This window comes from Crocuta crocuta, unplaced genomic scaffold (assembly GCF_008692635.1).
Source record: "Crocuta crocuta isolate KB4526 unplaced genomic scaffold, BGI_CrCroc_1.0 scaffold75, whole genome shotgun sequence".
Classification (NCBI taxonomy): domain Eukaryota; kingdom Metazoa; phylum Chordata; class Mammalia; order Carnivora; family Hyaenidae; genus Crocuta; species Crocuta crocuta.
The window spans coordinates 830,179-844,482 of record NW_027530350.1 but is presented as its reverse complement, the minus strand read 5'-3'; the positions used below and the strand labels follow the sequence as shown (position 1 = coordinate 844,482).

The following is a 14,304-nucleotide window of genomic DNA, read 5'->3' as shown; positions in this document are numbered from 1 at the left end:
TTTTTTTTTTTTTTAAATATAATTCACTGTCAAATTGGCTTCCATATGACACTCAGTGCTCATCCCAGCAAGTGTTCTCCTCTAACAGGGTCTTAGTATTCAAATGGATGGCTAAGATACCCTCTTTGGGAAAAGAGGCAGTTCAGAGGAATCAGTGTTAAGTATTCCTACAAACTATGCATGTCTGTTCAGGGTGCTGAGGTAGCTTTTTAGAAAACTGTTCAGGCTGTGGCCAAAAGGACATGTCAGAATGCCAGGAGACAAAGTGCTGGCCATGGCAGTTAAGCAGCTCTTTACACTGAACAGAGTATTAATCAGCAATGTTGCCAACTAATTGGATTTTTTGAGAAGATAAAATACTTGCTAAGAATCTAAAAATCTAGTACTTTCCAAGAATTGGTGTATGTAAAATTGGAAGTTAATTTGACAGCTGAAAATCTGGCAGGATTGTTTGAATAAATACTCCAAATTTAGGTTCTTATTCAAATCTGATTGGCTTACTAAATTAAAAATCACCAAGAAAGCATGTGCTTTTTATTTTTTATGACAGATTCTTCTTATTGTAGAATTCAATTCAATGCCACTAATATTTTATTAGAAACCTATAACACAAGGGGCGCCTGGGTGGCTTAGTTGGTTAAACATCCATCTCTTGGTTTTGGCTCAGGTCATGATCTCATGATTTGTGTGTTTAAGCCCCACATCAGGCTCTGCACTGACAGTGCAGGGACTGCTTGGGATTCTCTTTCTGCTCTTCCCTCACTCATGCTGTCTCTCACTCTCTCAAAATAAATAAGTAAACTTAAAAAAAAAAAAAAGAACCTATAAAGCAAAACCCTTATTCCATGTGATGGATGAAACTTTTATAAGCAATATGTGGATATTTGTAAACTCTGCTTGTAGGAAAATGTGTAAATGAAAAAAAAGTGAAAATCTGAAAAAACTTAACTCAGACTTTATGATAATTATTTACACAAGGCCTAAAGTTAAAGTTACTTATTTACTCAGTGAAACACTGACATGCTATTTATGCAACATTTCCTCTTGATTAGACACAGTCTAAAAGTATTGTTTCTTGGTAACACTCTGTTCTTCTAGTGACTTTAAATACTTGCAAATAGTGACACTGCATTTCTTTAATATTTTCCTACTATGAATGCTTTTTAATATTTCATACTATTCTTTCCCTCAAATAGCTGTAGTGAGCGAGAAGGTGGATGGAGTTTAATTCTGGTGGGGCCAATCCAATCTGGTTTGAATCTCAGTTCTNAAGCATGTGCTTTTTATTTTTTATGACAGATTCTTCTTATTGTAGAATTCAATTCAATGCCACTAATATTTTATTAGAAACCTATAACACAAGGGGCGCCTGGGTGGCTTAGTTGGTTAAACATCCATCTCTTGGTTTTGGCTCAGGTCATGATCTCATGATTTGTGTGTTTAAGCCCCACATCAGGCTCTGCACTGACAGTGCAGGGACTGCTTGGGATTCTCTTTCTGCTCTTCCCTCACTCATGCTGTCTCTCACTCTCTCAAAATAAATAAGTAAACTTAAAAAAAAAAAAAGAACCTATAAAGCAAAACCTTTATTCCATGTGGTGGATGAAACTTTTATAAGCAATATGTGGATATTTGTAAACTCTGCTTGTAGGAAAATGTGTAAATGAAAAAAAAGTGAAAATCTGAAAAAACTTAACTCAGACTTTATGATAATTATTTACACAAGGCCTAAAGTTAAAGTTACTTATTTACTCAGTGAAACACTGACATGCTATTTATGCAACATTTCCTCTTGATTAGACACAGTCTAAAAGTATTGTTTCTTGGTAACACTCTGTTCTTCTAGTGACTTTAAATACTTGCAAATAGTGACACTGCATTTCTTTAATATTTTCCTACTATGAATGCTTTTTAATATTTCATACTATTCTTTCCCTCAAGTAGCTGTAGTGAGCGAGAAGGTGGATGGAGTTTAATTCTGGTGGGGCCAATCCAATCTGGTTTGAATCTCAGTTCTTTCACGTATCTACTGGGCAGGTTATCTAGACTCTCTGAGTCTCCATTCCCGCACATGTAAATCTGGCTAACCGCTACCTCCATGGGCCACTGGAAGAACAGCATGGATGATGTATGTAATCTTTATTTGGCACATTGCCAGCATTAAATAATTGTTCCTTCTGTTTGCGAGGTTCATCACTTAGCCTTCTGGAATACCACACTCCCTGCCCTGTCCACTTACTTCACTGGCCATTCATCTTCAGTCCTCTTGGCTGATTCTCCTGTATCTCTCTGATTTCTTAATAGTTCATTGCCCCAGGGCGTGGACTTCTCTACCCACACTCATTCCCTTGTGACCTCTTTCAGCCTCATGGTTTTGAATAACATGTATATGCCAAGACTTCCAAATGTTCTGATCTCTCCCCTGAACTCCAGGCTCATCTGCTGGGATGTCAACAGGCATCTCACATTTAATCAAAGGTCTACTCCCTCCCAAATTAATTCCTCATCGCAGTTGATGGTGACACTATCCTTTCAGCTCTCGTGCCCTTGACCTTGAAGTTGCCCTACCCTCTCTCAAACCATGTATCTGATCTGTTAGGAAATTCTGTTGGTTCTACCTTCAAAATATATCCAGAATCCATTGTTACTTACAACCTCCATCTTCTAAACTGCAGTTACTTCTTGTTGAATCACTGCAAAAATTTCTTTACTCGTCTCCTTCATTCTGCCTTAACACCTACTATTTGCTGCAGAGGAGCCAGAGAAATCCTTTAAATATGTAAGTCAGGTCATGCTACTCCCCTGCTTGAAAGGCTCTAACACCTTCCTCTTCCACCCACGGTCAGGGCCCAGGACATTACAATGGTCTACAAGGCTCTGCACAGTCTGCTTCCTCGCCCCCTGCACCACATCCCTGCTACAACCAGCTGAGTCACCCGTGATCTCACCTCCTTATCCTCTCCCCCTCGCTCCATCTTCCCCACCACACTACTTTAAAGATGGAACAAAAGCATGTTCCAGCCTCTGGGCCTCTGCCTGGAACGCCCATATTTTAGATAGCTGTTCTCTCCCTCACTGGTAGTGATGGTTAGAACTTAAGCTTCATTACCTACCAAAGGAGTTCAGTGTAGTCTTGCAATGAACTTGCAATGAAGGTCCTCAAAATTTATATGTTGAAATCCTAAACCCTGGTGTATTAGGAGGTAGGGGGTCTATGGGAGGTGATTAGGTCATTAGAGTGGAGTCCTCCTGAATGAGGTCAGTGGTCTCATAAATGAGACGCCAAGGTGATCCCTTGCTATTTCTGTCACGTGAGGTTACAGTGAACAGACAGCTGTCTAGCAAGTGAGTTCTCACTAGACTCCAGACCCAGATTTGCTCGTTCTTGATCTTGGAGGTCCCTGCCTCCAGAACTATGAGAAATAAATTTCTGTTGTTTATAAGCTACCTAGTCTATGCTACTTGTGTTATAGTAGCCCGAACAGACTAAGACAAGTCCATTCACTATATTTTTATGACTGTGTCTACATTAAGAATGTCATTCAGGTTTCAAATAAAATGTCATCTCCTAAGGGGAGCTCCCCTTCATACTGTTGCTTCCACCTTCCACTTCCTCTTACTTCACCCCTATCACTCCCCAGGATGTTATCTTGTTTCTATACAGCACTTATCACTGCCTGAAATCAGCATATTTATTTGTTGGCTTACTTTGTTGTCTCTCTCCCCAAAGAGAATGCCAGCTTCACAACAAAGAATTATCTGGCCTCAAATGTCATTAGTGCTGAGGCTGAGAACTTACATGCTTCCAGAATTACAGGTCATGTTGAAGTCTCTGTAGAGAGGAAGATATTATTAGCCTGCCTTTACAGTACTGACAAAATAGAGTTCCAATCCCTCCTTAATCTTTATGAAGGCACGTATTTTCACTTGCAGGTGTGAATCACCTTTACCTTTTCCTTCACACAGCTTAGTCTTGGTGTAATTGTGCCATGTGAGTAGCCTGGGGTGCCTTACCTGCTGCTCGTGGAGAATCACTTGACTCTTGAGGGGATTTCCCAGTGGTGCCACTGTCACAAATGGGTGCCAAACTCTACTGGCCATTCTTGGGAAGATGTCAGAAAAGTCCACCATGTAGCCACTTTTCCCCGTCATATTCAGAAAATATAAGGTGATAGGATTGCATGCAACTACATAGAGGGTATTTTCCTCACTTTCTGTAATGACAAAAAGGTGTTAACTTTGCGATCTATAGATTTTATGACTGGTCCAGAGGTTCAGGAAAATCTGAATTATGAGACTGAGCACACAGTTGGAACTCCACGGGAGATCTGCAGATAGACCGATTAGAATATACATATATTATGTATGTATGTGTATATATATATAAATTCACTTTGATTCTAGCCACCCCCCCAAAAATGCTCTTTTCTCCCACAAATACTGAAGGGGTATAAAAACAATAAAAACTCTAGTTTGCATACGTGGGCAATACTAAAACAGAGAGTTCAATTATAGAAAGGGCAGCATTTCTGTTACGGGCCAATTCTGACTGACGGTGGCTGCCTGGAATGTTGTTCTGAGAACCATGAGGCCAGGAGAAGGTTGGACCAGAAAAGCACTCCTGGTTAGCGATGCCTTCCACTGGTATGGGCCAGAGGATCACAGCATACTTATTTATGATCCCAAAAGATGAGACAAGAGCCAAAGTTTAAACTTTATCCATAAAATCCATATTTATTCTCTACTGTGAATGTAAAACATCTTGATAAGAGGACCAGTCTGTTACCAAAAAAAACCTCTGTAAATATATATTAAAACAAGTTTTTCCCTCATGTTTACTTATTTTGAGTGGTGGGGGGGGGGAGGAGCAGAGAGAGGGAAAGAGAGAATATTAAGCAGGCTCCACTCTGTCAGCACACAGCCCGATGTGGGGCTTGAACTCATGAATCCTGAGATCATGACCTGAGCCAAAATTGAGAGTCAGACCATTAGCTGAACCACCCAGTTCCCCAAAACCCTGTATATTTTTATAAAAATTTTTATATGTTTTATTTATTTTTGAGAGAGAGATAGAGACAGCCTGAGCAGGGGAGGATCAGAGAGAGAGAGAGAGATAGAGAGAGAGACACACACACACACACACACACACACACACACACACACAACCTGAAGACAGGCTCCAGGCCCTGAGCTAGCTGTCAGCACAGAGCCCGATGTGGGACTCGAACCCATGAACCGTGAGATCATGACCTGAGCTGAAGTTGGACGCTTAACCGACTGAGCCACCCAGCTGCCGCAAAAACCCGGTATATTTTTAAAGTGCATATTTTTATTCTACAAAGCTGATTTGGGGAATAAATAATATTCATAGAACTTAAATGAACAAAAACTTGCTTCTGTATTTTCCCCTCAACAATCCCCATCCGAGGCAAGTTAGACTCTTTCCCTTTCTTCTGTCATCACCTCTGTTTAATAGGACCTTAGGACCTGCCTTTGATTGAAAGCTTCTGCCAAAAAGTACCCAGGGTACATTCTATGAGTCAGTAGGAAATGGCAGCAGTCCAGAAGTGTAGATGCCAAAAATTCACGTCCTTTATTTGCCATTCTTTACAATAAATGTAATGACTGCAAAGCACTCCAGCTGTGCTTTGGTGGTTCATGCCATCATCAAACTGGAATCCCAGCCCCCAAATCCAATGTTTCTCTTTTTCTTATCCCTTCTATTTTTAGCACATGTCTGGGTATGTTTAACTTTGCGCTACAATTGTAATGAGAAACAGACATATGCATACAAACTTAGCAGTGCTTCTGTGGATCCCACAATAGTATTTTGTTAGGTTGTTATAGGAAATTAGTTTTAAATTACATATAATTACCATCCAATCCAAAAATGACACAGTTACTGAGTCCATCATAGGCTTTTTGATGTCTAGAGATTCTTTTAATCCCTCTTTTAAAAAAAAGTCAGTATAGGAAGGAAAAATCAAAAGAAATAAATTGACATACCATGTGATGTAGCAATGTCACAGATTAAGTTAATTTCATCCAATGGTAATTTGCAGGAGGCACATTCTTCAGTGAAGGTTTGGGATCTTTCTTCATATCTTTCTATTGGATACTCCTGTATGTTTATAAGTGCTGGACCCTAGAATAAAGTAGTTGTCTGAGTTAAGAAATTTGGGTAGTTAACCAAAATGTAGAAAAACTAAAGTTCTTCTAAAAGGTAAAGTTAAATCCAAATACTCAACATCTTAATACATCTATTCTTATTTTACTGTCATGGTACCTATAACAATAATAATAGCACATACTTGGATTTATAAATGCTTTCATTTGTACTATCCTAATTTCTCACTTTCTTTTTACTCACAAGATACACAAGATGTAAAACCCCATAGAAGTTCTGATTATTCGTTCCTAAACAATGGTCAAGTTTTGAACTCCAAGTACTGGTACCCAGGGCTGTCCAAACCAAGAAAATAATCTGTAAATGTATGAATGATGTATGAATTAGGGAACTATATGATATAGTTCCATTGTAAAGAATGATTATTATATCATTATACAGAATATAGTGGCCAAACTTCAGTCTTTGAAATAAAATGTAAAAAAAAAATGACATTTGAGCTTGCTGATATCACTACTGTTATTTACAAAAGGTAGAGTATTATACATATAGTGAAAAGTTTGCACTATAAACATAAGCAGAGGATCTAATTTAATACTATTATTGATATTAGGGCTGGTACTTAGAGAAAAGAATTATACAGAAGAATTATATAGAAGTAACTATACTTTCAATATTCTCATGCCATATAGTCCTTCTTTTTTTAAAGTTTATTTACTACTGAGAGAGAAAGAAAGAGAGAGAGAGAAAAAGAGAGAGGGAGCGCATGCACAAGTAGGGGATGGGTACAGGGAGAGGGAGAGAAAATCCCTAGCAGGCTCCATGCTGTCTGCACAAACCGTGAGATCATGACTTGAGCAGAAATCCAGAACTGGATGCTTAACTGACGGAAGCACCCAGGTGCCCCCAGTCCTTAATTAATAAAAAACATCTGGGTTAGATGGTTACTATTGTGGCATCCCTGCCACCCTCCATCCTGCCTCTATCTAGTCTGCATCTCGGGAGCAGGAGCTCTAAAAACAACATTCCTCAAACTCTCTTGCAGTAGGGGTTCTGGATGTGATTTTGGTTCTGCCAGTTAAATGCACTTAATTGGCCCACAGGTCAAGTCTGACCCATTGTCTGCTTTTGTAAATAAAATTTTACTACAACACAGCCACATTCATCTGTTAACCTATTACCTGCGGTTGCTGCTGCGCTACTAAAGGGAAGTCGAGTAGCTTCAGAATCTGTATGGCCTAAAACATTAACCATCTGGCCCTTTACAGAAAAAGTTTGCTGATCCTGCTTTGCCGTGTCACTGCCAGCAGCAGGGATGGTGGTAGAAGCAGACACGCTGAACTTGAGACTAAAAGTCCAGTGGCGGCGCCTTGACTTCTGTTTCTTCTGTCCTTTCCAATGATATTGTAAGGACTCAATTCCCCACAGTAAATCCCTTTCTGCTTGAATACCTATAGGAGTTTCTGTTGCAACTAATGACTGATACTCCTTTCCTCTGCCTTTTTACATGAAAACAAGTATTGTGGAATAACTCTTTTAGGAGGACACACAACATGCCTGACTTTCATTCACGTTGGCTCTTAGGAATTGGCAATTACCTACACTGAGTTCAACAGTGGCCAGACTGGCTTGAAAGCTGAAGTGGAAGCTAGGTCTAAAATAACTTCAGAACAAGTCATTTTTGAGATTGTATGGATTTTTTTTTCCCCAGGGAACATACAGAAAAATCTGTAACATTTATTATTTGAATGAAGAAATAATGGTATCAACCTTGACATCTATATGATGAGTTTCTGCTGGACACAACAGTTTTTGCCTTCCATTTCTTGACTGACCAAACATCCAGTAGCCCATGAATATCTTCTCTGGCAGAGGCAACCTGTCAAGGATGATTTGAAAAGTAAACATTTCTTGTTTCCAAGTCATAGAAAAAACCTGAGCCTTCTATTACACAAGTAAATTTGAAGAATGTTTTACTTAGAAGTGAATTATATTTTATTTTATTAAAAGACAGTCTATAATATAACATTTGGAATATATTTTAAGAAGATTTCACTTTTGCCATTGGCAATCACAGGGATGGAGCTAGAGAGCATAATGCTGATCGAAATAAGTCAGAGAAAGACAGATAGCATATGATTTCACTCAGGTGGAATTTAAGAAACAAAACAAACAAGCAAAGGGAAAAAGCAGAGAGAGAGAGAGAGAAATCAAGAAACGGATTCTTAATTATAAAGAACAAACTGATGGTTACCAGAGGGGAGGTGGACAGGGGGATGGGCTAAATAGGTGATGGGGATTAAGGAGTACACTTGTCATGATGAGCACAGGGTGATGTATGGAAATGCTGAATCACTATTTTGTGCACCTGAAATTAGTATAACAACAGTTAACTAACTAGAATTAAAATAAAAACTTAAAAAGATTTCACATTTCTGAAACTCAGAAGGTAAGGTCCTATTTGATTTTTATCTTGATGACAAACATAATTAAGGCTTACATATTTTTTTCCTTGAATTGGTAAAATACTTAGCAATTTAACATCTTACTTCATAGGAGAGTATAGCAAGGATTTAAAGAAATGAAGCAATGCATCCATATTTTTAGTCTATTTTTTTAAGTTTATTTATTTACTTATTTTGAGAGCGAAAGATAATATGCAACCAGGGGAATGGTAGAGAGAGAGAGGCCAAAAGAGAAACAGGATCCCAAGCAGGTTCCACACTGTCAGAGCAGAGCCTAATGCAGGGCTTGAACTCAATGAACCAGGAGATCATGACCTGAGCTGAATCAAGAGTCAGACGCTTAACTGACTGAGCCACCCAGGCGCCTCTGGGCTATTCTTTTAAATCTGGAATAAAATAACAAATAGCAAACTACCAATAACATATGTGTAAGTTGTACAGGGTAAGTTCCATAGAGTAGTTTAGCTCTTTAACTTATTTTTCTCCTACTTTGAATTGAAGTATAATATACATACAGAATATTCACATAAATGTGTCACTTAGCCCCGAACATACCTGTGTACCCAGGTTGTTACCTCCACCAAGGAAGTTACTGACTTGACTTTAATGGAATTATTCTGTGTTTAGATTCCTATTTATTTAAAGTGACTTTTAAATAAAGTAATTTGTCAAAATATGGCAATGCTAAACTATAAAATCATAGACAAATTTTTGAGAATAAAGCCTTTGCAATTTAATCATACCATCTTTTCTTCAAACGTTTAAAAAAAGAACCATTAATCTGTCATTTAATTTATTATAAATTTCTTATACTATGGTAAGGAATAAGGGAAAAAATGACCCACAGTTAAAAAGTTGTTTAAAAATAATGCATGTATGGCTATAAATTGAAATGCATGCTCAGAATGAGTTTGATAATTATTAAAAGAGTATAGATTTATATTTAGAAATTATTTTATTTTCAGTAAAATACACAATATTTCCATATGCATATTAAGACCATGTAAGGCTCAGATAGTGTTTGATAAAATAAAAGAAACCAACCATTCTGATGGAATATGCTTTTTATCCCTTTGAAAAACTAATGTTTGGGGCATCTGGGTGGCTCAGTCGGTTGGGCAGCCGACTTCAGCTCAGGTCATGATCTCATGATGCGTGGGTTTGAGCCTTGCGTGGGGCTCTGTGCTGACAGCCAGCTCAGAGCCTGAAGGCTGTTTCAGGTTCTGTGTCTCCCTCTCTCTCTGACCCTCCTCTGCTCACGCTGCCTCTCTCTCTTCTCAGAAATAAATAAAACATTAAAAAAATTTTTTTAAAAGAAATACTAATGTTTAACACACACACAAAATATATTTAAAAGACATTTACGGTGAAATTCTTCAAATTTATATGACATAAATTTCTCAACAGGACGTATGTGCTTATTTATCTATCATCTCAAATAACATTTTAAGTGCCTGGATAATTATCCTGATTGGTCACCCACTTCCCCGTTTTTACTAGAAATGAGGTAAGAGGGGCACTGAGTCATGGGATTTACAGTTACTGTGTTCCTCTATTTTATTTAAAAAAAATTTATGTTTATTTATTTTTTGAGAGAGAGAGTGAGAGAGCAAGCTAGAGAGGGGCAGAAGAAAAGAGAGAGAGAAATCCCAAGCAGGCTCTGTACCGTCAACAGAGCCCAGCATGAGGCTTGAACTCAAAAACTGAGATCATGACCTGAGCCAAAACCAAGAGTCAAATGCTTAACCGACTGAGCCACTCTGTGGCTTCTGTGTTCTCTCTTTAAAATGTAATAAAAACAAATTTCTATGTCAAAGGGGCAGCTCTCGAAAACATCTAGAGAGAGACTAGAATCTCTCTCTTCTTGTTTAGGTAACAAACAGTACTCTTCCCTGGCTTTCGGCAGTTCACTAAAGGAGAATTAGATTTTCAAATAGAGAAGGAGAAAACAAAAGAAAGTCACACCTAATTTCTCTCTGGCCTAGAAGACTTCGTGTAACAAAATGCAGGAGACCTGGGTTCTAGTTTGAGTTCTTTTTTTTTTTTTTTATTTATTTCTAGGAGAGAGAGAGAGAGAGAGACAGTGTGAGCAGGGGAGGGTCAGAGAGAGAGGGAGTCACAGTCTGAAACAGGCTCCAGGCTCTGAGCTGGCAGTCAGCACAGAGCCCGATGCGGGGCCCGAACCCACGAACCACGAGATCATGACCTAAGCGAAAGTCGGACGCTTAACCGACTAAGCCACCCAGGCGCCCCCTTTTTTTTTTTTTTTATTAAACAGCTCCACAAACTTGGGAAGGGAGAAGTCAGCTAACTGCTCTGAGTGCTAATTTCTTCCTCTATGAAATGAAGGGGGTGATCTGCAAGGTTCCTTACAGCTTGAGGAGTCTCAGATGATCACTGGAGTGAGTAGAGGGAAGCCTCCGTGCTAGATTCAATAGTCTTGAATGACCTTGGTACTCTGAAGTGAAAAGTAATCTGAATGAAAATACCTATACCTACCAATAGACTCAGTGCCCTCATAGACAGGTATGCTTTATTAAATCTTATAAAGAGAGGCTCTAAATACATCCCCAAATTAGCTCTTTGAAGACAACAGAAACAGTTACACATCTTGAAATCTAATTAGAAGTGGACAATTGATTTAAAAAATGATGCTTAGTTGACAGGTTACTATCTACCCTAAAACATGGATCTAAAATAGCCTTTATCATCTCATAAAAATACAGATGCTTAAAAAACACTTCGTCCATTTGAGAAAAAGTAACTTCATTCAACTTCCAGTCTTTATGGACAATTTCTGGGATACTCATGAAATCTGGTTTGAACTTACAAACTCATTCTAAATAATACAGAAATTATAGGCTGCCTATTTCCATCTAAAGATAGCACTAACTGTTTGGTTGGCAGGGAAAGAGAAGGCCCTTCAGGTACCCCATGTAGAAACTATTCTGGAACCACATAACAAGATTGCAAATGGTAGTAGTGGCTATAACGGAAAGACACATGTGGGGTATTCTGGAGCTGTACAACAAACTGACTCCATCATGCTCCTTGGTAACATGAAGTGTTGTTCTAAGACTTTTCCTGTGGGCTCCAGACTGGCCACTGAGGTAAACCAAAAGCCCCTCATTTATTTTTCATGACGAAGTCCTCACAGTAAGCTGTGGAAAAATCTGACTATTACTAACTCCTTCCCCTTCAATAAGTTAGTAGCCAGGGGAAAGGGGAAGCATTTGTATTTGGGTGTATGAGCAAGCTTTGAAATTAGAAACATAATCAACGTTAATTTGGACGTAACTCTAAATGAATAACCAGTTAGCAAAAGGCCCTATATTTCATTACTGAAATCTGTCATCCAACTCTAACCACACTGATTTGACAGAAATAACAATGATATTTTCCATGATTTTAAGATCCTGACACTTGTATTATTTAGCTGGGTTAAAGTCTTAGCTGGAATGATGTCTGGATTTGATTTGAAGAGGGAGGAGGATGAACTTAAGGCCTATAAATAGCATTACTTTTTATCTTCAATGTCATTCATGAATTTATGTTTTTTAAAACAAAGAAGTATTTCAATTCATATGTTGTGATGTTTCTTAATCCCTTGTGGAAGTATTAAAAACGGTCTGGAAGTAAAACTTTTAACTAAAAGGAAGGTGAATACCAAAATTATGACTCAGATCAAATTACACCACTTGGGCAAGTTGCAGAAAGAAAAAAAATTTTTTTTTCTAAGCATGCATACAATTCATAACATGATGCATATGGACACCAAAGCCAAGTAATACAGTCTGAATGACATGCAAGCGATTTGTCTAAGATTGTTTCCATAAAGAGGTGAGCTGGGGTTTTGAAGAGTATGTTCTGGCAAATTTCTCCCTTCTCTGAACATTTGCCAATACTATTTCTGGAGTCGGAAAGAAACACATGAAAAAGATTTGGATCTTTCTAGGGGCATTATGCAATTAAAAGTTGTTGATGTATCTATTATCAACAATTCCTAAAATAACTCCTTACCACAAGAACTACTAATTTTCACGGGAAAAGTAGAACCTCTCAGGGTAGTTCTGCCAATTCTCAAAACTTCATCAATTACTACCATCTTGGAAAAGAAAAAGAACTCTGATTTTAGCAGTCCTCACTCAGTCCTCATGTTTTAAATCTAACCTCTGGTAAAAATTAGGTTCGATTGTCCAATTGAGTTTATTGAAGTCTTTCATAGAATAGCCCTGACAAATATTTCCATGTTTGGCTCTTATGCCTTCCTCTTATTCTCCAGCCAACTTAGGCCTTAGCCACCTTGAACTGCTCCTTGCTCTTGAACATGCTATGCATTTTCCTGCTTCCATGAGGCCATTACCTCTGCCCAGAATTCCTCTCTCTTACTGCCTCTTTGATGAAATCCTTCTCATTCTTAAGGCCCAATTCAAACATCACTTCCCATTGCATCTCCTGCCCATATTTCTTTCTGGGCAGAATGAATCTCTTGTTCTTCTAGGTTTTCATGGAAATTTGCACACTTGGAATTCTTAGATACTCTTAAGATACAATTTTGTAGAAATCTGCAATTTTCAAGTTTAAGGCCTGATAGAGAATAAAGTTTTAGAGGGCAAGGTCAGAAATGAGTCTCATGCAAATATTTATATTTACTAAAATAAACAGTTTCAGCATACTTAAAAAGAGAAAATAGAAAAGACCCTCAAAACGCTTTAAATTAGTGAAAATGGCTAAAATGATTCTAAGTTACCCTCCCTTGTTTGCCAGAAACTTCTGAATCTCCTTCCCCTATAATCTCTCATGTCACTGGTAAATTAATTTTGTTTCACTGCAAGTGATGTGCACACAACAAATATTTGTATGCTTTTCCTTTCTTTGTGTGGCTCTGCGTCAGACATGATGGCTTTCACGTTATAACATAGAGGTATGCACCTCTACCACCCAGGTCCCACTGAGGCCACAGAAATAACTAATTTGGATGCATGAGATGGAAGAATATTTGGGGACCCCCACTATTACTGGCTGATAATTCTCACATATGCTCCCCAAGATCCAGAATGACCCTGTGCTGTCTTAGAGCTGGTGCCTCACATCCCTCTGAGCTAAAGCCAATACTGCCAGCTTGCTCCACAGCCCTCTGGCTTTCCTCCTTCTCACAGAAGTTGCCTGAGGACAGTTTTGGGGCCTGGCTTTCCTTTCTCTCCTCTTTCAAGATATTTTACTGCAAAAACTTCTGCCATCTGCTTTACCAACCACATCTGAGTATTTTCTAACCTTAAGTTCTTTCCTTTTCTAATTATCCACATCAAGAATGATCACTGGGGTTGAGTCTTTCTCAGTTGGAAACTCCCCCCACCCCGTCGCACCATACACAAGAAACCTCTGTTATTTCAGACAAAAATGACTTGCAGGATGAGATAACCCTACTGTGAATATAGCAATTTGAATATAACATTGCATAGCAAGGTTGGTAGTTTCCATATTTTCTCCCAAGACTGAATTCATCGAGGGTAAGGCTTACATCTTACTTGAATCCTTGATTCCCTGGCACTCAGAACCCATCAGTTCTGTCACTGAAACTCTTGCTCATAGGCCTCCTTTCCTTCCCACTGCCACCAGCAGGGCTTCCCTGACTGTCACTCAGATTACTGCAGTTGTTCCCTGATGAGCCTTCCCGACACCAGCTTCACTGCCTTTCAAACCAAAAGAAAT

At 38.6% G+C, this 14,304-nt stretch overlaps 1 protein-coding gene across 1 annotated transcript in view; it reads right to left on the bottom strand.

The window, feature by feature from the left end:
• Nucleotides 1-14,304, bottom strand: part of VWA8 (von Willebrand factor A domain containing 8) — a 357,898-nt gene that overhangs the window by 134,230 nt on the left and 209,364 nt on the right. Inside the window, exons 28-30 of the mRNA XM_077765686.1 lie at nucleotides 7,898-8,006; nucleotides 6,007-6,145; nucleotides 4,015-4,214 (exon numbers count right to left, since the gene is read on the bottom strand). Of these exons, the coding sequence (XP_077621812.1) occupies nucleotides 4,015-4,214; nucleotides 6,007-6,145; nucleotides 7,898-8,006 (448 nt within the window). The remainder of the gene's footprint in view (nucleotides 1-4,014; nucleotides 4,215-6,006; nucleotides 6,146-7,897; nucleotides 8,007-14,304) is intronic.